This window comes from Hoplias malabaricus, chromosome Y (genome assembly GCF_029633855.1).
Source record: "Hoplias malabaricus isolate fHopMal1 chromosome Y, fHopMal1.hap1, whole genome shotgun sequence".
Taxonomy (NCBI): Eukaryota; Metazoa; Chordata; class Actinopteri; order Characiformes; family Erythrinidae; genus Hoplias; species Hoplias malabaricus.
The window spans coordinates 61,203,313-61,225,387 of record NC_089820.1 but is presented as its reverse complement, the minus strand read 5'-3'; the positions used below and the strand labels follow the sequence as shown (position 1 = coordinate 61,225,387).

At 41.6% G+C, this 22,075-nt stretch overlaps 1 protein-coding gene across 1 annotated transcript; it reads right to left on the bottom strand.

Annotated features, from left to right (window-relative positions):
- Nucleotides 1-84: 84 nt before the first annotated feature.
- On the bottom strand, nucleotides 85-22,060 carry LOC136677967 (transient receptor potential cation channel subfamily A member 1-like). Its single transcript, XM_066655691.1, has 28 exons — nucleotides 22,011-22,060; nucleotides 13,512-13,592; nucleotides 12,220-12,370; nucleotides 11,660-11,835; nucleotides 11,252-11,359; nucleotides 10,677-10,785; nucleotides 9,870-10,015; nucleotides 9,556-9,692; nucleotides 9,416-9,464; nucleotides 7,629-7,728; nucleotides 7,303-7,403; nucleotides 6,410-6,579; nucleotides 6,060-6,224; nucleotides 5,816-5,930; nucleotides 5,547-5,713; nucleotides 5,208-5,298; nucleotides 4,402-4,461; nucleotides 4,122-4,220; nucleotides 3,938-4,008; nucleotides 3,514-3,667; nucleotides 3,295-3,384; nucleotides 2,882-3,051; nucleotides 1,987-2,116; nucleotides 1,392-1,574; nucleotides 1,026-1,094; nucleotides 829-933; nucleotides 422-528; nucleotides 85-287 (listed from the first exon to the last, which is right to left on the bottom strand). The coding sequence occupies exons 2-28, from the start codon at nucleotides 13,572-13,574 to the stop codon at nucleotides 98-100; spliced, it is 3,276 nt and encodes a 1,091-aa protein (XP_066511788.1). The 5' UTR covers nucleotides 13,575-13,592; nucleotides 22,011-22,060; the 3' UTR covers nucleotides 85-97.
- Nucleotides 22,061-22,075: the final 15 nt, after the last annotated feature.

The following is a 22,075-nucleotide window of genomic DNA, read 5'->3' as shown; positions in this document are numbered from 1 at the left end:
GAAGAAAGGTTTCAAGAGCCTCCACACAATCACAAACACGGCCTCCCAGACTAGTGTTGTAATTTATGGGCGGAAGATATTTCTGAATGTGTTCTATTCACTTCTTCCTGGCTGTGACTGCTCTGAGCAGTGGGCCCCACTTGCTCCTGGCGAGAAGTTTCTGTTTAAATTCCTGGAAAACAGGTGGTCCATCGTGGTCTTCAGCTTCTGAGCTGATCTCCATCTTCTGAACAATCAGCTTCAGCAGGTTGTGCTGTTTCTCCATCAACTCAGACAGCTCCCTCAATCTGAAACCACAACAAATCATAATCATTATTGTTTGAGTCAGTAATCTGTAAATGAAAAGATTTTGAGCTGGTGCTTCTGGAAAATACTGTTACCGCCATCTAAAACAAAAAGCGGTCTACTACTTGGGATGTACCTGTATTTCTGTTTGGACAGCTCTCGCTCCATTGGTGTTGACTGATGAGGGGCTGGGCACACTCTGGGGATCTCCTTCCTACCTTCACTGCCACTACACACCCATCTCTTTATTGAAAAATACAAAAGAAGAGCTCCCTCAAAAATACACTGGAACATCGGTATACATCCAGATTCTAGTTCCTTTTAAATTATACTATTATAATATATTCAAATGCCAATATTCTAATACACAAAATGTTTTCCAAGGGTGTACAAGAAGTTCTTGAGGGGGGAAAAAAAAGTACAGAATCCAGTTCAAACCTAGCATCTCAAAAATTACAGCTTTACAATAAAAAATCAAGTCTTAAAAAAAACAATAGGAGGTTTTCTCCCAAAACCAAGAAGTAGGATTTTAACGATTTCTACCTTGCCCTTGTAACATTTGTTGGGAAACTCTTTGAGTGAAACTTGGTCCACTCTTTTCATAAACCAGTTCGGCAGCCACTCCTCCAGATTTGTGTGAAGTTCAATCTGTAAATATCAAACTGTTTCTTGTCACTCATTTCTTAAATGTAACATTTTCTTCTATCGTATGGAGAGGGTACAGTAAGATTGATACTTGCCTGCATTCCAATTTGCTTTAAGCAAGCGTTAGTCTGTACTTCTGCAATATCACCCACAGCCAGTCCAATCTATAGTTAAATCATATTCTAAAATGATAAATTATTCATTATATCCGCTGTTTATTAACTCATTAAACCATTTCAGATTATTCCCAGGATTTGTATGTGGGCCGATACTTTAGTTCCTTACTTTCTTAATACCACAAATTACACACAGTTCTGTAGGAAATTACCAAATAATACATTAGAAACCCTTATCAGCAACTTATTTTTTTTTTACCAAAAGGTTAGCCCTGTCCTAATAGCCCAACTACTGGGTGGTTAATCATGCGTAATTAGTTGTGTAATTGTAGTCCTGTGGCCTACCAGCAGGTTCATGAGCAGAATGGGCACCAGCAGAACAAAAAATACAAATATCCCATATGTCAGCACAGGAAACGGCAGTCGCGTGGCTATGTAGGGCTTCAGGAAGTTGTCCTGATAGTTGATCTCTCCCACCATCATGACAAAGGTCTGCATCAGGGACAGGAACATCCTGCCAAAATGCCTCTGGAAAAGAACAAGTTCAAATCTTGGCTCTGTTTTCAGGGGGTACGTTTGTCCTCTTCTAAATTTGTCTTTGTCCAAGAAATCCCAAGCACTTGTGGACCTCTGAAAAATCAGCTGTTTGTCTTCAAAAACCTTAATGACTTAATGGCTGTTTTGTGTGGACGTTAAACAAATCGTTGCTGTCCAGAAAAAAAACTCAATTTTTGTCTAATTTTAGTGGATTACACAATTTGAACACAGCAGCTTTCATTCAAATTGTGTGGAAATTTCCTGATGAATGGACCAATAGAAATGCTCCAAAGTGACTTGGAATAAAATCTTCTTATATTACGCTCCTGTAAAGTTACTATTTTAGAGACACGTGTTTGTGAAATGTAAATTGGTCTCTCTTATTTGTCATCTTCACGCTCACCTGTTCGATCATCAGAGCATAGAAAGCCAAGGCAAACGCGAGGATCAAATATATGAATAACACAATGATGCTCAGCAGTGTTCTGCAGATCTCCCGGAACATCACCACGTAGATTCCGAACCTTTCAAACCTGCAGAGAAATATAACATTAATATTAAAGCCGTTCAGTTTATTAGCGCTGTTTAGACTTCCTAAGAAAACAAAACATTTGATAAGAACATAGTATACAGTTTTACCCTTAATAACCTTTAACAAAAAGCATGCTTTAACGGGGTCATATGTAAAACTGACTCAATTGTTCAGTGTGCACTAATTTGATCTGAAGCCCAAGTGTGAAACAAGAAACCCAGTCAGTTCTCTGTGGTTTGAATAACTTAGAATACAAGGGATAAAACGAGCAGCTGTGTGCTGTAATGTAGACAGCAGGCATATTAGAATTATGACTCTCCACTTATAGTGAAATCGTGTAAAACAGACGTGAAGATAACCAAGTTCAAACAGAACTTCTGTGCGTCTCATTTGATGCGCTCTGGCTGATCTGCGTTAACAGAAACGGTTCTGACAGGAAGAAAAGTGTGCTGTGGTTCCTTGTTCCTTGTGGTATTTGTGACCAAAGCATGTCGCAGGGTTCTCATTAGCACCGCGCAACTGTGTTCACTTGTAGAAATTGGGTATAAGAAATCCCATTTAATGCAAATGTGTGATTAACGCGTCACATCAGCTTGGGGAATTGGAGACCTCTCTGGTGGAAAGGTGCAATTGCATCCAACAATGTGAAAACCATATTGTCAAATGGGTTTTTCTCATCTTGTGTTTCCACCGGAGAGGTCTTAAAACCCCCCAAAGTTACTTAGTGAGGTTTTAATACAAGTGTAGGAGCCAGGTCGGTCCAAACCGCTGCAGGTAGAGAAGGAGGTTGAACCAGGAGACGAGAGCAGCGAGGGAGCCAGCCTGCCAGTGCCACGAGCTCTTCACATCCAGCAACAGCGGGAGGACAAATAGCAGAGAGCAGATCGCAGCTGCCCAGTCCATCAGATTAGACACGTCTCTCAGATACTTCAGACGCTGACACAGGGAAAGCAAGGCATTAAAGCCACGGTTCTGCACATTACCAGATTTACAAATGTGACCCTAAACCACATAAATGTTTTTAACACTTAAATACGCTGAGGATTTTGGGTGTATCTGAGATAGGGGAACATTTATGTACATTGGTCTTTTATAGCGTACAATTGATGCACCACCATTTAACATTGTTTCACAAACTGCTATAAAATGTATAATAATATAATAAAATTGTTAGCATACCTGCTGGCATATCTGTACTATCTCTTTTCCGACTGCGTACATGTTCATCACGAGAACCAGGAACATGCAGACTGTGATAATATAACTTTGCTGTCAAAACAAAACAAATGAAGAATTGAATATTTATTGCGTTAGAAAATACTGACAATGTTCTTGTTCTTTCTGGGAACAGGGGCTGAGTATTTAGCTCATTAATGAGCACAAGAATGTGTGTGGTACCTTGTCAAGGGTTGTGGTGACCATGCTGACCATGGTGACATTCTTCTCCACTCTTAGATTTGGACGCAGGTTTACGATCAGGTAAGTGAGGGGGAACACTCCCAGGGCATACACTGTCATATTGAGCAGGTGAGCTTTCACACCGTATGCATTCCTGCGGGGCAAAGGGGAAATGAATTGATAATGAGTGGATTCAGCTACTTTAAGGTGCATCTACCGTGAATGCAAGCATTCTATTGGGTGCACACACACACCTCAAACTATAATCTACATAGAAGATCACCATGTTAAATGCCAAACATGGGCCAGACTCCCTAATTATACCTTTCGTTTATAAAGAAATATTGGATAAGCAGGTCTCCAGAGATGTTTGGCCTTATAGTATGAAAGCGTGTCCTGGGCAGTCAACTACATAAACGCTTACCATTTCATTTCCAGGTATTTCTTGCACACAGGATGCGTCAGCAGCTCGACACGATTAAATTCCACCATGGCCTTAGGAAAGAGGACAAAACATCAATGAGGAAACCCACAGTTCGAATAGTTAAACAAGTTATCCCCTGATATTAAATCCACTGCTGCATCTGGTGACCCTTTAAGATACTAACATTGAGTGCAGCCAGAGGTTTGTAGTGTTCACCCTTTTCCAAGTTTTCTGTCTTTGCGTATCGTTCTGGCTGCTGTAGCCACTGAAAATTATACTCCACCTGTCCATGAAAGAGACCAGGGACAGAGTCAGGTAGTTAGGATTACATTTACTTTTTGCAGGGGAAATATAACGCGCTGATATTCTAGCAATAGGCTGTGGCTGAGCTGAATCAGGTGTGGTTCATCTAACCCTAGATAAAAACCAGAACACTCAGGTTTATGAACAGAAACAAGACCTACATAGTAGCTGCAAGAGTTCACATCTTCATCAGCCTCTGTAATGCACTTGTCCAGAAGATACTGTTAGGAAAAAATACATTTCCAATGGTCAGTCAGAGGTCGATTAAGGCAATTTTTCCTGTTTTTCGTGTATACGTACTTTTATTAAAGCATTTATTTGTGTAACATATGTTTGAAAATTCCAAATAAAAATATCCTTCCACCTTTGGCATTTTAAGGTAACCGTTGTATAGTATTAAAAATGACAGTTGCCATTTTGTTTTTAAAAAAAGCATGTGCATTAATTTGTTCGGGTCTTGGGGATAATATTGCATCCAAATCCACGTGTGAGCTTTGGTTTAGACGATTTAAAGATGGCGATTTCATTGATCATGAACATTGAGGTTTAATACTGTATTATTCATTCATTCATTCATTATCTGTAACCCTTATCCAGTTCAGGGTCACGGTGGGTCCAGAGCCTACCTGGAATCATTGGGCGCAAGGCGGGAACACACCCTGGAGGGGGCACCAGTCCTTCACAGGGCAACACAGACACAAAGACCCACACAGACGCAGGGAGAACACACCACACTCCTCACAGACAGTCACCCGGAGCAGGAATCAAACCCACAATGTCCAGGCCCCTGGAGCTGTGTGACTGCGACGCTACTTGCTGTGCTACCGTGCCGCCCCATACTGTATTATCATATTTTTAAATAAAATGACAATTGTCAGTCTTGATACTACACAACAGTCACTATAAAATTACAAAAGATGAGAATGTTGAATTACAGTAATATATGTTATGTTTGGTTCTGACTCACTTTAAAAGACTCTGGAAGAAACTCTATCATGTCCATAACAATGCAGCGTTTTGCTGAGTTCAGTTTGAACGTGGTGATGGCTTCCTCACACCTGTAAGAACAAAGACTGAAAAGTAAAGTAATAAAGGAAAAATATCTTATTCCCTAATGTGCCAGCTTAATACTAAAACGAATAAAACTACTGACCCCTACAACCTCCGATATCAGATTAACTAGGACACGGTTGGCTCTCTGAGCGTTAAATGATGTGACTCTGTTGAGCTGCTAGTGAGCAATGGAGAAGTGAGAACCTATATCACAGTTATTGTCAGTGTTAGTTGCAGCTCTATTCCCACTAACCTGTCACTGTCGATCACAGCGCTGGTCACCTCTTTCCTGCCGTTCTGGACAGCCTCATGCAGGAAGGAGGCATCCCCTCGGTTCAGCAGGATCTGAGCCCCTCGGCAGAGCAGTAGCCGAACAGCCGCCACGTGACCCGCACGTCCGGCCAGGTGCAGAGCCGTGTTCTAAATCGGAGAAATATCTCAGAGACCTCAAAGACCGGAAAACATCTCAACACATGAACTATTTTGTATGTCAGTGCAAATGAAGAAAAGACAGAAGCATACTCCATCTCCGTCAGCTTTGTCCAGGAGTTTGATGTTGGAAATGAGTAAAATCTCCATGGTCTGAGTGTAGCCCTCAGCTGCAGCATGATGTAAACATGACCAGCCTTTATAATCACTGCACAGAGATGTAGCACATAAACATGTCTTAGACTGGGGTGTTTGAGCAAGGCGTATTTACTGTTGCTTATTATCCAAAAGTTTGTTTCTAACATAAAATGTCAAAAGTTTTGTGAGAATAACTGACCTGTGAAACAGAGCTCCTTTGCGAAGGAGCAGCTCCGCAACCTTGACATGACCCCCGTGAGAGGCCAGGTGCAGCGGGGTCATCCCTCTCTCATCTCCCTCGTTCAAGAGCCTTGTGTCCGTCATCGTCTCCAGCAGCCGGTGGCATGTGTTAATCCTGCCGTATCTGCAGACACAACAGAGTGAGGGATTAAAGGCGGGAAAGGCCTTTAGCCTCAAATGTAGGCAATCGGCAAAAACATGGTTTAAAAAAACTGGTTTAAATCATTGACATTTCCCTCTGTAGTTATGTCTTTGTCAATCACAGGCTGCTGAAACTACGAGGGTGAAGGAACCTTCCCTTATACTCACTCAGCTGCAAAGTGAAGTGCAGACTTCTTCTGTTTGGACTTCTGATCCAGAGAAACTTCGAGTCCCAGCATATTCTTCACCGAGTCAGGAATCCCGAGTCTGCAGGCGTAGTGTAGTGGAGTACAGCCCTCTGAGTCTTCATCATTCAGGAGCTCCCTCACAGTCTCATGCTGCAGAAAAAAAAGACAACTGAATTTTACAGTGCCTCTATGAGAGCTTTATTTAAGGGGTAATGTCCAGTATGGATTCCCATTGGATACTAACAGTAGCTATAGCACCTATACACCAGAACATGCAAATCCTTTAAAGTTAACCAGGTCTGGGCCTTGCCAGTACATGGACGGGAGACCTCCAATGAAAGCTTAGGATGCTGCTGGATGTGGTGTTGCTGGGGCCAACAAGGGGCGCTGTCTCTGTGGAGCCAAATGTCTGAGTGCACTTATGGTAACACATGACTGAAGAAATTGAGCCATTCTTCGAAAGAGATGTAAAACCCAAAGTCATAAAAGACCCCAGGGTACAGATTAGCATGTATTAGCATTGTTTTTAGCCAAAATGTGTTATATTTCTTGGATCCCATGAGTGCTCTGCTGCATCTGTGAATAATCAGGATGATTGCAGAAGTAAACTCAGTAAAACACATTCTAAAGAGGTTACACTGTTGGTGTTATTTAAAACTGCTAAAGCCAGTTTTGCAATAACTAACAGTATTGGACATTGTGTTGCGATCGTAGCAGTGCCTTATTTGACCACTTGGCGGCAGTGTAACACCATTGATTTTCAAGTCTGGTTGTAGGAAAGTGCGCATAACAGACCCTAAAATTTGTATTTATTATATTTCTAATCAAATAAAATGTATGGAAAACTGACAAAGAAACAAAAATTTAAAATACCTGCAAAACTTCTGCCGGCAGGTTCTTTAAACCCCTCGGCTGCAAGATGGCCAGGTGCAGAAAATTACAGCCGGCTTTGTCTTTTACTTTCAGATCAGCACCTGAAAAATATATATATATATTTAAGTAAGCTGTTTTGTCTTAATGTTCTCCAGCTTCCTGTGAACATCTATAGAGGCCAAATGTTCAGTAATAATAATTTGTGATCTCAATATTACCCAGTCTCCAGAAAGAGCCAGCTTATAAGTTATGACCTTGAGTTTAGATCTCAAGATAGCAGTAGAAAAAAAAAACAGAACTAACTAACTAAGTTTCCTCAAGATTACCATGTGACAGAAGCAGGTTAACAGTTCTCCAGGCTCCACAACTGGTGGCCAGCAGCAGTGGAGAGTGGCCTTTACAGTCGATGAAGTCAATGTCTGCCCCCTTACAAAAGCCAAAGAAAACACAGTGAAGATGTGCTTTGGCAGCTGCGGAAAATATTCAATGAATGCTTTAAAATGCACATTAAATTTGTACTGAATTTTGTGAGGAGTTTATTGTATTCAGCCACTAGAACTTTCCTGAGGTCAGGTAATGGTGATGACTAATTTGTTCTGGATCCCTTCTTATATTGGATGGAGCTTCAGAGGTTGCTATCCTACACTTTGCATTGGGCATGGCGACTAGGTGATTGCCCCAAAGGTTTTTCTTTAAAAACGCTACATATTTTTCTCAGTTTGAACAGATAATTTTATGTCTGCAATGTCGGAAACCACATAAATAAGTTCATCTAAACCTAATGATTGTATGATTGTAATTAAGGCATGTGGTTAGCATGATGCTAACCACTGTACATAAGCTTCCACGTCTTATTAGCTATTAGCTTCACTGCAAAACTGTGTAAAAACTAGATAAATGTGTTTTAGAGTGTACTTTCCCCATACTTACAGTGTATTCTCCATAAGAATCAGTATACAGGGTGGGCCATTTATTTGGATACACCTTAATAAAATGGGAATGGTTGTTGATATTAACTTCCTGTTTGTGGCACATTAGTATATGGGAGGGGGGAAACTTTTCAAGATGGGTGGGGACCATGGCAGCCATTTTAAAGTTGGCCATTTTGAATCCAACTTTTGTTTTTTCAATGGAAAAATCAAACCTATTGGAAATTTCACAAGAAAAACAATGGTGTGCTTGATTTTAACGTAACTTTATTCATTCATGAGTTATTTACAAGTTTCTGACCACTTATTAAAATGTGTTCAAAGTGCTGCCCATTGTGTTGGATTGTCAATGCAGCCCTCTTCTCTCACTCTTCACACACTGATAGCAACACCGCAGGAGAAATGCTAGCACAGGCTTCCAGTATCCGTAGTTTCAGGTGCTGCACGTTTTGATGGTATGGTGTGGTATATGGGGTACAAAGATAGTGGGGCCATTCTTCATCAATGGAAACCTCAAGGCCATTGGATGTGTGAAATCGCTACATGATGATGTGTTTCCCTCTTTATGCACTGAGTTTTTCCAGCAAGATGGTGCACCACCACATTATGGGTGTCAGGTCCGAGCATTCCAAGATGAACAGTTTCCTGGAAAGTGGATTGGTCGTCGTGGGCCAGTTGAATGGCCCCCAAGGTCATCTGACCCCTTAGACTTTTATCTTTGGGGTCATCTGAAGGCAATTGTCTATGCCGTGAAGATACGAGACGTGCAGCACCTGAAACTACGGATACTGGAAGCCTGTGCTAGCATTTCTCCTGCTGTGTTGCTATCAGTGTTTGAAGAGTGGGAGAAGAGGGTTGCATTGACAATCCAACACAATGGGCAGCACTTTGAACACATTTTATAAGTGGTCAGAAACTTGTAAATAACTCATGAAAGAATAACGTTACATTAAAACCAATCACACCATATAACACCATATCCATATAAATGTCCCACCCTGTATATTGCGTAGCTGTTCTTACTTGTACAATACTTATGTACAGTAAGCAACAAGAAAGTAACAAATGCAAGGCAATTAGGAATCTCTCGGGATTATGTACATGGTTCTTATTGAGTTATGCTGTAAGTCCAGGGAAAGTAGACTTTAAAACACAAATCCATGCCTTTAATAAGAAGTTGTTACCTGTGAGATCAGATACTCGGCCAGTTCGTGGTGGTCAAAAATAGCCGCCCTGTGAAGGAATAATAAGAATCAGTTAAAACAGATCCCAATCATTTTTCAAGTCTGTAAAATATTATAAAATATTATTTAGACATGAATACTTATGAAGTGGTGTTTGGCAGGCTCCATCTGTGATGTTGATGATGTCACACACTCTGTCGTAGGCCTTCAACATGATCTTCACTGCCTCAGTTGCTCCTTGAGTGCAGGCAAAATGGAGGGCAGTGGATTTATCACACTGGATTCAGGGGAAAAACAATTACATTTGACTACATTTTATGAATTTTAAGTATTCATTAGGTGTCTCCATTTTTTTTTCTTGAATGCTGTTTACGTAATAGCTTTTGGTTTTAGTTTATTTTTCTGTGCTGCATTTTTTAATTGCATAGATTTTTACTTGAATGGGCCTAAATACCTGTTGCTGGTCAATTTTGGCTCCATAAGCGATGCAGAGTTGAATGACCTCAAGGTTTCCTCCACGGACCGCCAGGTGAAGAGGACTGCTGATGGACTTGTCCACATAGTTTATGTGGTTTTCAATGGATATGCAGTTCTCCTCTCCTATGTGCAAGACAAAAGACACAGTGCTGAATATATCATCGCTGTCGCTGATTACTTCACGGTAAATAGACCAACAGACATGCTCCAACTTTATTGGAATATCATCTTTTTACATTGACTTCCACTGAATGTTACAATGTTTTTTACACTGTTTTGGAGATAAATGTTATACAGCCATGATAAACTGTACTATGACTTAGCTACACATTCAACAGTTCCCCGACACCTGCTCATCCAACATTTCTTCTAAAATCCAGGACATTAGCTGTGCGCTTTTTGTGATTTGCTCTTGTAGGAAGCCTTTACATTACGTGTGGGAACATCACGTGTCATTCCAACTCATCCCAACAATGCCGAGTGGAGACTTCATCATTCAAAATCATCCCATGTATGTCCAGTGGGGGTTCTCCACTCCAGTGTTTGTAATGTAACCACACTCCCAGGTCAGAGAAATAGGCAGCCTTGACCATCACTTGTCATTGAGCATTGTGACTTTTGAGCTCATGTGCAACTGCTCCACAGCTTCCTATTCTAGTACCAATGGCATTCTACAGAGACTAATTGCACTGTAGCATCTATGTCAGCAACGAGTGCACCTTACGGGAACTGAACTGACTAATTAGAATGGAAATATACTTAAACAGGGCCAAAAATATCTGACCTTTTAGGAGAACCACCTCCATTGACTTCTTAGCTCCTGCAAAGGCAGCTGCATGAATCGGGAAGTGTCCCAGCTTGTTCTGTCTACACAGTTTTGCTCCATTCTTGTGCTGGAAAACAAGTGAGAGATTCATTACTCCTTCTCAAAAGTGTCCATCGCGTTTTCAACAGGTGGATCTCTTCATCCCACAGCTTCATCCCGTTGCCCTGCGTCACATTCCTGATACAGCGCATCAGTGCATTATAAAGCCTTCAGGAGCTGAATCAGAGACGATGGAGTTCTGACCTCAAGGAGAGGTGAAGGGCTGAGGAATGTTGTCGTTGATTGGTATCGAGACTATATATTCTTTACCTTTAGTTAGGGAACACAACTGGACTTTAACACTAAGGAAACCCATTCAGACACAGGGAGAACACACCATCTCCTCACCCGGGCCCAGCTAGCAGGGAACCTTCCCACAACTTTGGCTAATAACATGTTTTTAACTCTTATTAAACCTATAATATATGGGTTTAGTAATAAAGTGGACAGTGATGGTATTGATCTCTAACAGGAAATGAACTACACTTGTTTACCAGTAGAAGCAGAGCCTCATAGTTGTCCACGGAAGCAGCGAGGATTAAAGGAGTGTTCCCCAGGTCTCCTTCTAGGTTTACATCCGTCTGACTGTGAGAGAGGAGTTGCTGTGTGAAACAAAATGGACAAAGCAGGTAACGCAGGCTTTTAAATGCCAGGTTTGTCCAGTAAAGAACAAATCATTTTATTTATATAGCACTCGGTGCTAATAGAACATACAGGAAAAGGAAGAGTGTGTTTCACCTACAATGTTTTAAGAAAATAAAATATATAAAAAGAAATCTGGCAGTAAATAATTCAAAATTCACCCAACAAACTGATGCAGGGCCAGGAACGTTGGGAAGCATTACAGAAGAACACTTATGTAATCCTCTTTCTGTGGGATTTTTCTAAATAAGTGGACTCACTTCCACAAGGCCATTGTGTCTGAGGCTGACTGCCAGGTGCAGAGGGGACAGAAGGGATTTGTTGAGGATGTTGGGGTCAGCTCCAAGGCTCAGGAGGGTCGAGCAGCTCCCTCTCTGGTCTTTCTGCACAGCCCAGTGCAGTGGAGTGTTCCCTTCTTCATCCACTGCATTCAACTCTACACACACACACACACACACATGGGATTTTATGAGATTTTGAAACCACGACTAACTTGCTATTATTGATATATATTATACTCTTTTTTCCACACGTTCACACAGTTCTGGTGTCTTCTGAGATGTTAAATCACAGTCATGATCAGGGGCGGAGCCACAGATGGGCCTTGGTCGGCCTGGGCCCATCCAGTCAGCCATAGCCAGGGGGAGCACACGGCACACAAGATGCTGCCACCATGTTGGAGGGTGTAGGGGGAAACTGACGACTTTATATTAAGTGTACAAATCAGAAAAAATGCAGTTTCTAGAGGACATTTCCTCTAAAATATTCCTCACTGGTATTTTGACTTGTATATCATCGGTCAAAGCTCATTCCCTCTTACCCTGCAGTCCAGCGACCTGGATGATGAGTTTGATGGAGCGGAGTTGACCTCTGGATGCAGCGTAGTGCAGAGGACTGGCACCAGTGTCGTCCCGAACAGAGAGCTGCTTTGGGTGTTTCTCCAGAGCCACAACGTCCCCCTCCAGAGCCCACTACAACACAACAGTTACCTGCTATTATACATATCCAGTATCACACTATAAAGAGAAATAAATCATTTTAGTCACCTTTTATCCAAAATTTCTCTAAAATCAAGTAAATTTATTGGTGCTTCCATTGCTGTGGCAACAGTTCTACTCTTCTTCTCATCAGAGGTAAGGTGCTGAAGTTGATTGACTGTTTTTCATTCATTCATTCATTATCTGTAACCCTTATCCAGTTCAGGGTCGCGGTGGGTCCAGAGCCTACCTGGAATCATTGGGCGCAAGTCCTTCACAGGGCAACACAGACACACACATTCACTCACACCTACGGACACTTTTGAGTCGCCAATCCACCTACCAACGTGTGTTTTTGGACTGTGGGAGGAAACCGGAGCACCCGGAGGAAACCCACGCAGACACCGAGAGAACACACCACACTCCTCACAGACAGTCACCTGGAGGAAACCCACACAGACACAGAGAGAACACACCACACTCCTCACAGACAGTCACCCGGAGGAAACCCACGCAGACACAGGGAGAACACACCACACTCCTCACAGACAGTCACCCGGAGGAAACCCACGCAGACACAGGGAGAACACACCACACTCCTCACAGACAGTCACCCGGAGGAAACCCACACAGACACAGGGAGAACACACCAACTCCTCACAGACAGTCACCCGGAGCGGGAATCAAATCCACAACCTCCAGGTCCCTGGAGCTGTGTGACTGCGACACTAACCTGCTGCACCACCGTGCCGCCCTGATTAACTGTTTCTGGATCCCAAATCATCCAAAAGGTGTTGGATGGATCTCCATCACATTCCTCATACCAAAAATGCAGTCCCATAGCTCCACTGTCCCATATTTCAGGGCTTTATTTTCATCTTGGGTCAGGAGGAGTTTGGTGTGTTCAGACATTGTGTTCCAGTTTGTTCCCACAGTCCAGAAACACAAATTGTCCACTAGCATTAATCTCTGAACGTCTAGGAGTGTGTGTAACGCCTTGTCATGTGCTGGCACCATGTCCAGTGTGTGTTTTTTCATTGCAGCCAGATATTCTAGATACTCGCTCCAGATTCTCTTCAAATGCTTTGAAGAAAATGAATGAATGAAAAAACATTTAAATGAATAACATACAAACCTCAAACACATCTGTGAAAATCTGGCTGCTTTCATCCATGTCTATCAGTCTGGAAAGACGCATAGTATCCAACTTGCTTTACTACACACACACACACACACACAAGCAAACACAACACATAAAAAAACAAAAAATCATTGTTTTTTTGTTCTTAATTCAAATTTCATGAAATAATTGCAACATTTCTGGATTCTACTTGCATTTACACATTTAATAATAGTATTTACATTATTATAAATAACAACTTTACTGTAATATATATATATCGAATGAATGATTATTGTCCTGTTAATGTAGTATTTTTCATTCAAAGACGGTTCTAAGAATATATATTTTAAAAAGTATTCGTGATATGAAAATTTAAATCATCTGGCATTATTTCTTCAAAACAGGGAGGTTATATCAAGAGATATATGATATAACTCAAATGATATAACTCAAGTAGAACATGTTCAGTTTATTGAAACTGAGAATTTAAAACCAGTAACAATCTATTAACGATGAATATCAACAAGCAATAAACACTTACAGGAGCACTTCTTTAAAGATGCTGAACACTGGGTTCTTACCTGGCCAGACGCCCTGTTGCACGCTGTTAGCTTTTGAGTGGCTCATTATCAGCGAATAGGGTTTATATAGAGTGGCCTGAATATCAAATTACTGTGTGTGTGTGTGGGTGTGGGTGTGTTGTGTTGGCTCTGAGTCTAATGGGGTTTACAGTCAAGGAGGGAGGGGGAAAAAAACAAAACCAAAAAGAAAGAGAAGGGATTGAAATTTGAGAATCATCAGCTGTCCTTTTGATGAGATTTTATGTGCAGAATAATACAATTGTGAAATGCCATGATTTGGTTTAATTGTGTTGTATTTGCTTTATGCCCATTGTTCTTGGGGCTAATCAAATAACCAAGCATTACTTCTGAGAAGTGTGAAATCAGTCATGGGATGTTATACTCATCTAAACTGCTTTTCTAACATCAGCACGATTCATTAGGGCAGTGAGATGGCTTCCTGTAGCAAACTAGAGGAAATCATTTGGGTGATCCTTGTAGACGTGAAATCAGAGACAGTAGCTCATCTGTTACTGTGGATTATTCTCAGTCCAGCAGTGACACTGAGGTTTTAAAGCTCTAGCAGCACTGCTGTGTCTGATCCACTCGCACCATCACAACAACAACATCACATCAACATCACATTGTCACTGGAGCTAAGAATGATCCAACAGCCAATTATTCCCTGTCGTGTGGTGGTGAAGAACAGGGTGAAAGGGGTTTACAAAGAACGCTGAGGAACAGATGTACTATGTTCTGTAATTGTAAAAGCAGAGAGTGCACTTCTGTGGTAAATGGAGCAGATAAAAGGTCAGCACTCTTGGCCTTGGTTCCATGAGATTTTAAGGAAGGAATAACCTTCTGACAAAATGTAGTCCCTCAGTTGGTGTTTAGATGATGATGTTGATGACACTAATATGCCACTACTATTGTCCGATAACAGTTTGAGTTTCTATTAAAGTGGCCAATAAGGAGAAGAACAAAGCAGGCAGTTCTAATAAACTGGACAGTAAACAGACTCTTGGTCAATGTCTTATAACACAGAGTTACTTCTAGAGGAGAGAAAGACTTTGAAAACTTCAAAAGCAACATTTCAAACATTCCTTAATAATTCATCAAAATCCTTCAGTGTTTTATTTAGTGTTTACGTGTGGGTTACTGTGGGATACCATGTCTTTCAGCAGACCGCAGAGTAATAAATATGATCAAAGGTGACAGCAATCACAGCGATCCCCAATGAAAGTGTCACTAAGATATATCACCCTGCTAATATATGGAGTGGGCAAGGGGTTATAAATTGTGCCTGATCCATGAGATAAATAAAGCACAGTTGACTTCTGACGGGACACACAGCGATGCAGCGTTAATGAAGTCCAAGTGCAGTGTTCACATTCTCAAACTTAATTAACATTGTGTTAAATGTTTGATTCTCTCTTAAAAACGTAAACTATGATATTTATCGGATTGCACGTATTTTTTCAAACTCTTGTAACAGAGCCTTTTAGATGACGTCTTTTTCAGAGCCATCAATGCTTTCTGTGGAATAATGCCAAGCCACAGAGAACGCAAGACCTGTCTCTTGTACTGGTAAGCATGCTCCTGTTACAACTTTATTTGGAATGAACTTACATGGTGGCGCAGTAGGTAGAGTTGCAGTCACACAGCTCCAGGAATCTGGAGGTTGTGGGTTCGATTCCCGCTCCGGGCGTCTGTATGTGTTCTCCCTGTGTCTGTGTGGGTTTCCTCCGGGTGACTGTCTGTGAGGAGTGTGGTGTGTTCTCCCTGTGTCTGTGTGGGTTTCCTCCGGGTGACTGTCTGTGAGGAGTGTGGTGTGTTCTCCCTGTGTCCGCGTGGGTTTCCTCCGGATGACTGTCTGTGAGGAGTGTGGTGTGTTCTCTCTGTGTCTGCGTGGGTTTCCTCCAGGTGACTGTCTGTGAGGAGTGTGGTGTGTTCTCCCTGTGTCCGCGTGGGTTTCCTCCGGGTGACTGTCTGTGAGGAGTGTGGTGTGTTCTCCCTGTGTCTGTGTGGGTTTCCTCCGGGTGACTGTCTGTGAGGAGTGTGGTGTGTTCTCCCTGTGTCTGTGTGGGTTTCCTCCAGGTCACTGTCTGTGAGGAGTGTGGTGTGTTCTCCCTGTGTCTGCGTGGGTTTCCTCCAGGGGCTCTGGTTTCCTCCCACGGTCCAAAAACACACGTTGGTAGGTGGATTGGTGACTCAGAAGTGTCTGTGTGTGGTGCCCTGTGAAGGACTGGATAAGCGGTTACAGATAATTCATTAATTTACTTACTAAACTTAATGCCTATCATTTTTGCAGTGACAGATCCGTCTGCAGTTTTTCATATCTAAGAGGTTCTGCAGGCCATCAGTGCAGGCCCAATATGCAGAGATTTCCAAGAGAGGTCTTAGGCCTATTTGCTTGTCTTTCTGCTGAGAGAAAGGGTGATTACTGGAGATGCTTGTGTAGGATTTACAGTGAGTGCATTATTCATTGCGAGGGAACACCTCATCCCCTAAAGTGGTCTCAGCCTGAGCGGTCTACCACACTCAGAGTAATGGAATCTGTTTGTTTCCACTACATCTGTGATGTTTTCAACAAACTAAAATTTGCTTTCCATGACACATATATATATACATATTGATAATTAATTGCAAACCTGCCCTCTTTAGACGGGTTACTCTGCTCCACTTACTCTGATTCCACTGTGCTGGTGTACAGTTAGAGCCCTTTTGTAAATGCAAATTTTGTGTTAGTCATCCTCTACCACGTTTTTGTTTTTGACCACTTGGCTGGATATATTTGGGAGGTGGAGGACTCTCAAACAGAAAGAGACACTGTGTAAAAACCCATGGAAAAACAGCTGTGCCTGATACACTGGCATCAAATTACGTATCTATTTCTGAGCACATTAGATATAATTGATTGAAAATTTAGTAATTTAAAAATGATTAAATTATTTCAAGAGATTTGAACATATCAATGGCTGCTTGCGTCCATCAGTTCACTGTGAGAAGGACAATACTAAGGATAACTTTTGAATATAAAAAAAACTCTGGTGTTTTCAGAACACTGGACTTTGCCACCTCATAACCCAGGGTTTTGAAAACAGTGGCTAGTGAGTGTACTCAGCAGCATCTAAAAGGGCATAGCAGCTGTTTGCTGACTCCCTATGATATTTCCAATTAGTGTGAATATTTAGCAGTGGATGCTTTTGTCTAAATCAGGGCTGTTTTCTTCTGTTCTGGACACTGTCCAGCCTGATAGTGGCTAGAGGAAGTTTAGTGCTGCCTAGATTGCTCTGGTGCCTCATTAATGACATTTGAACAGAAGCAGCAGACAGATGGTGCCGCATTTGCAAACAACAGCGCTGATTTCCTGGGTCTAACACACACATACACAATCAACCTCGGAGAGAAAGGCTTGGAAGAAAACCAGATCAGAAATCACATCTGAATCCCCCCCGGTATCAAACGCCCTGATATGAACTCGTAAGAATGTACTAAACACAACGTTGGGACAGTGTGTGGAATGTTAGTAAAAAGTAAAAAGATAAAATGTAGATAAAATTACCTCTACTTTTTGAAATCATTGTATATTTTTAACACCACCCCCAACTTTTTTTATAAGGTTAAATATTTAAAATCTTGTTTTGAAGTTGTTTGCATTTAAATACAGGTCAAAGTGGGTTGTAAATCATTGCTTTTGTTTTTAATTGCATTTCACATACTGTCCTAAATCTTTTGGAATTGGGTTTGTAAGAGGAACACCAGATTAAAAATCATATCTGAATCTCCGCCTGTATCTAATGCCCTGATATAAACTCGTCTGAATGTGGGAACGTCAAAACACACAAACATGCGGAGTCATGCTCCAGGATGGATTCAATATTAAAGAGCCTAGCAGCTGTGTGAGGTGATTTCTGCGTAGATTATCCAGAGACAACATTGCATCATGCGATTCTGGAAGAAGTCCCATATCATAAGTTATAATATGCAAAATTCAAGACCTGTTTAACACATAATTAGATTGCAATACTGAATTATAACACACATTTTACAATTTAAAACTATGGTTCATATGCAATTTAAAACAATGTGTTAGTAAAAATACAACACAGGATAAGCAATTCCTGACCTCTAAATTCTGACCATTGGTAAGATAAAACATGACAATTATTTTGGTTTCCTTCATAACCTTTGCATATATTCATTCATTATCTGTAACCCTTATCCAGTTCAGGGTCACGGTGGGTCCAGAGCCTACCTGGAATCATTGGGCGCAAGGAGGGAATACACCCTGGAGGGGGCGCCAGTCCTTCACAGGGCAACACACACACACACATTCACTCACACACTCACACCTACGGCCAATCCACCTAACAACATGTGTTTTTGGACTGTGGGAGGAAACCGGAGCACATGGAGGAAACCCACGCAGACACAGGGAGAACACACCAACTCCTCTCAGACAGTCACCCGGAGGAAACCCACGCAGACACAGAGAGAACACACCACACTCCTCACAGACAGTCACCCGGAGGAAACCCACGCAGACACAGAGAGAACACACCACACTCCTCACAGACAGTCACCCGGAGGAAACCCACGCAGACACAGGGAGAACACACCACACTCCTCACAGACAGTCACCCGGAGGAAACCCACGCAGACACAGGGAGAACACACCACACTCCTCACAGACAGTCACCCGGAGGAAACCCACGCAGACACAGGGAGAACACACCACACTCCTCACAGACAGTCACCCGGAGGAAACCCACGCAGACACAGGGAGAACACACCACACTCCTCACAGACAGTCACCCGGAGGAAACCCATGCAGACACAGGGAGAACACACCACACTCCTCACAGACAGTCACCCGGAGGAAACCCATGCAGACACAGGGAGAACACACCACACTCTGCACCATTGTGCCGCCTTAAATCAATAAATACATTTTTTAAATCAACAAATTCTAGTAAGTATTTATTTTTATTATTTTAAAATGATTTTTTATTATTAATATTTTAAACACCTTCATTTCTTTTTATAAGTCTTTATTTAGAGGGGGAAATGTCATAATCCAATGTCCTGTCATTTATTTTACCATTGAAAAATAAGACATGTTCTCTCCAGATAAAATAATTAAAAAATATGTTTAATAATCAATCATAATGAGAAATATTAAGTTTATTATCAGATTTAACATGTTTATATTTAAAATATATACCTTTTACAGTCAGATATAAGTACTTTCAGAGCAGGACCACTTAGCTGGACTTTGTTCACTATAATGGCACTAAAGAGCTGTGCTGGCCCTCAAAAATAAATAAAGAGACCATGGGACAGTTCACAGCATTCATGTTGTCAGACCCTGTAATGTACTGGCGAACATGACCTTTGAGTTCTATTTTCAGCTTTCTCCCTTTTTTAGCATTTCCAGAGAATGTTATAACAATTATAACAATGTTTTATGGAAATACCTTCATTGTTGTTCCTGATGGAACAAATGAAATGCTATCAGGAAGATGAAAGAGGAAAAACAACTTTAACTGATTGGTTAGCATGTATTTGCATAGCAAGTACTGCAGCTAGCGCTAGTGCTATTTTATTTAAAGCTATTAGCCAATCTACCTGACATTTTAGTAAATCATTGGTTCATTCCTTTAAACACATTCCTTTAGATACATTTCTTTAAAACTCACTAAAGCTTATCCTATATTAGCTGTTATGCTAGCTAGGCAATGGTTAGCAGCTGTTGATTGAAAGCCAGAGAAAACAAGTTGGAAAGTTTGATGACAGTGACTGGCTATTACACATTCACAGCACTAACATTAAACTATTCAAATGTCATTGTCTTATATTTGAACACACACTATTTAATAAATATTTAATCTCCTTTTAGTTAAGTCTGCTTATGATCAATCTTAATAGGCAAGATAAAAGGCTTTACACTAGTTGCTGGAACTTCAAAGTATTTGATTGCATTCTGCCATATAACTTTGATGAGATCTGAATAAAAAAACACCAGTCCAGTCCATCCCAGAGGTACTGGATGGAGCTCCATCACTCAAGAGAACAGTTCCACTGCTCCATAGCCCAAAGCTGGAGTTCAATGCCCCTCTTAGCATTGTGCATGACCTGAAGCTCATGTGCAGCTATTCCAGAGCATCCCATTTCATTTCATTTGTGTCTAAAAGTTGAATTCGCCCATTACAAAGTATTTACACATACTTAAACCAACAGTGTACATAAACATCATAATTGGGCTCCCATCCTTGGTATTAAAATAATCTTCTTAGTAAATGGGCATCGGTGGAAAACTGGTCACATCTCTCCCTCCTGTGGTCAACAGGGACACAGCACTACCTTTGAAGGAGTTTGATAATCCAGATCACCCAGACAAGAACATCTTATACCAATAAACCCTGTCATTATCACAGGGATCATCCGCCAGCGCACAGGCTTTATGGAGATCTTCATTTCCTTAAATAACACATGTTCAGATCAGGGTTGTGTGAAATGACACTGATCCAGACCACTGCTAGTTCAGGACCATTAGCACCACCCCAACTCCTACTCCAACCCCTGAAGCATTTAATGTTGCTCCATCACACACACATCCACTGCTCCACAGCCAAAAGCAAGTAAAACTAAACACAAAATATTTCTGATGTTTAACATTTCATATTCGATATTTTAAGTGATAAAATATGTTTCCATTCGTGAAATTTCCTCACTACTAAATATTCCACAGTCACTGGACAGTGGTGTTATAATAAAAAGTGGACGTGACTAGGAACGACAGAAACTCAGCCACGAAGTGGTAGGCCGCGTAAAATGACAGGGCGGGGCCAGCAGATTCTGAGGGGCATTGCACTCAGAGGTCGCCAACTTTCTGCAGAGTCAATCGTTACAAACCTCCAAACGTCATGTGGCCTTCAGATTAGCTCAAGAAGAGTGCGTAGAGCTTCATGGAATGGTTTTCCATGACGTTTTCTGAAAATCCGATGGACGAGTGTGGGTTTGGCGGTTGCCAAGTGAACAGTACTTGTTGGACAACATTATGTCAAGTTATGGTGTGGGGCTGGTCTCAGCCCTTAGCTCCACTGAAAGGAACTTTTAATTCTCTTAATACCAAGAGATTTTGGAAATTTCATTCTCCCAACCTTGGGAAGAATTAGAGTGGAGACTGTGAGCCAGGACCCGTCCAACATCAGTGTCTGATCTCACAAATGCGTTTCTGGAAGAATGGTCAAAAATTCCAGTGAACACACTCCTAAACCTTGTGGGACGCCTTCTCAGAAGAGTTGAAGCTGCTATAGCTACAAAGGGTGGGCCCACGTCATATTAAAGCATATGGATTAAGAATGTAATATGTGTGTGAAGATAGACGCGCAAATACGTATAGATAGACAGAGAGAGAGAGAGAGAGATGTATGTTAATGAACAGGAACATTAGTTCATTTACCAAATTTGATAATTAGTCTAACTCTAAATCATCTCAAGGGTCATGAATAAGGCTCCATCACTCAACATACGACGGCTCACTTACTCCAAAGTTGGCCTAGGGGGCTATATACCCCTCTAGCTGGCGCTTGGTATTGAGCATGAACTTAAATACACGTGCAGGTACACGAGCCTCAGAGCACCACATTAAATTCCAGGCATTTGTAAGGAGGTTAAACATGTTGGACAAACGTATCCACATTCAGAACATATCTGGATGTGCAGGTTATGAGGAGCGTCTGTAAACTACACTCTGCAACACAGCGCTGGACGTCGCGGGACGGAAACTGTGCTGCTATCCTTAGTGATGTACAGTCCAATCCAATTAGCCCTCGCCTACGACTGTGATGCAGCAGTGAGGGATTCTGATTGTGGAGAGTGAGCAGGAAACACACCGAGCGGAGTGGGACACTTCACAATCAAACGGGGCTCACTTTTTACGTACGAAAACACAGAAAGCATGTCTGGAGGGCGAAAATAATCGACTCCGCTTCTTTCTCCTTTTCGTCT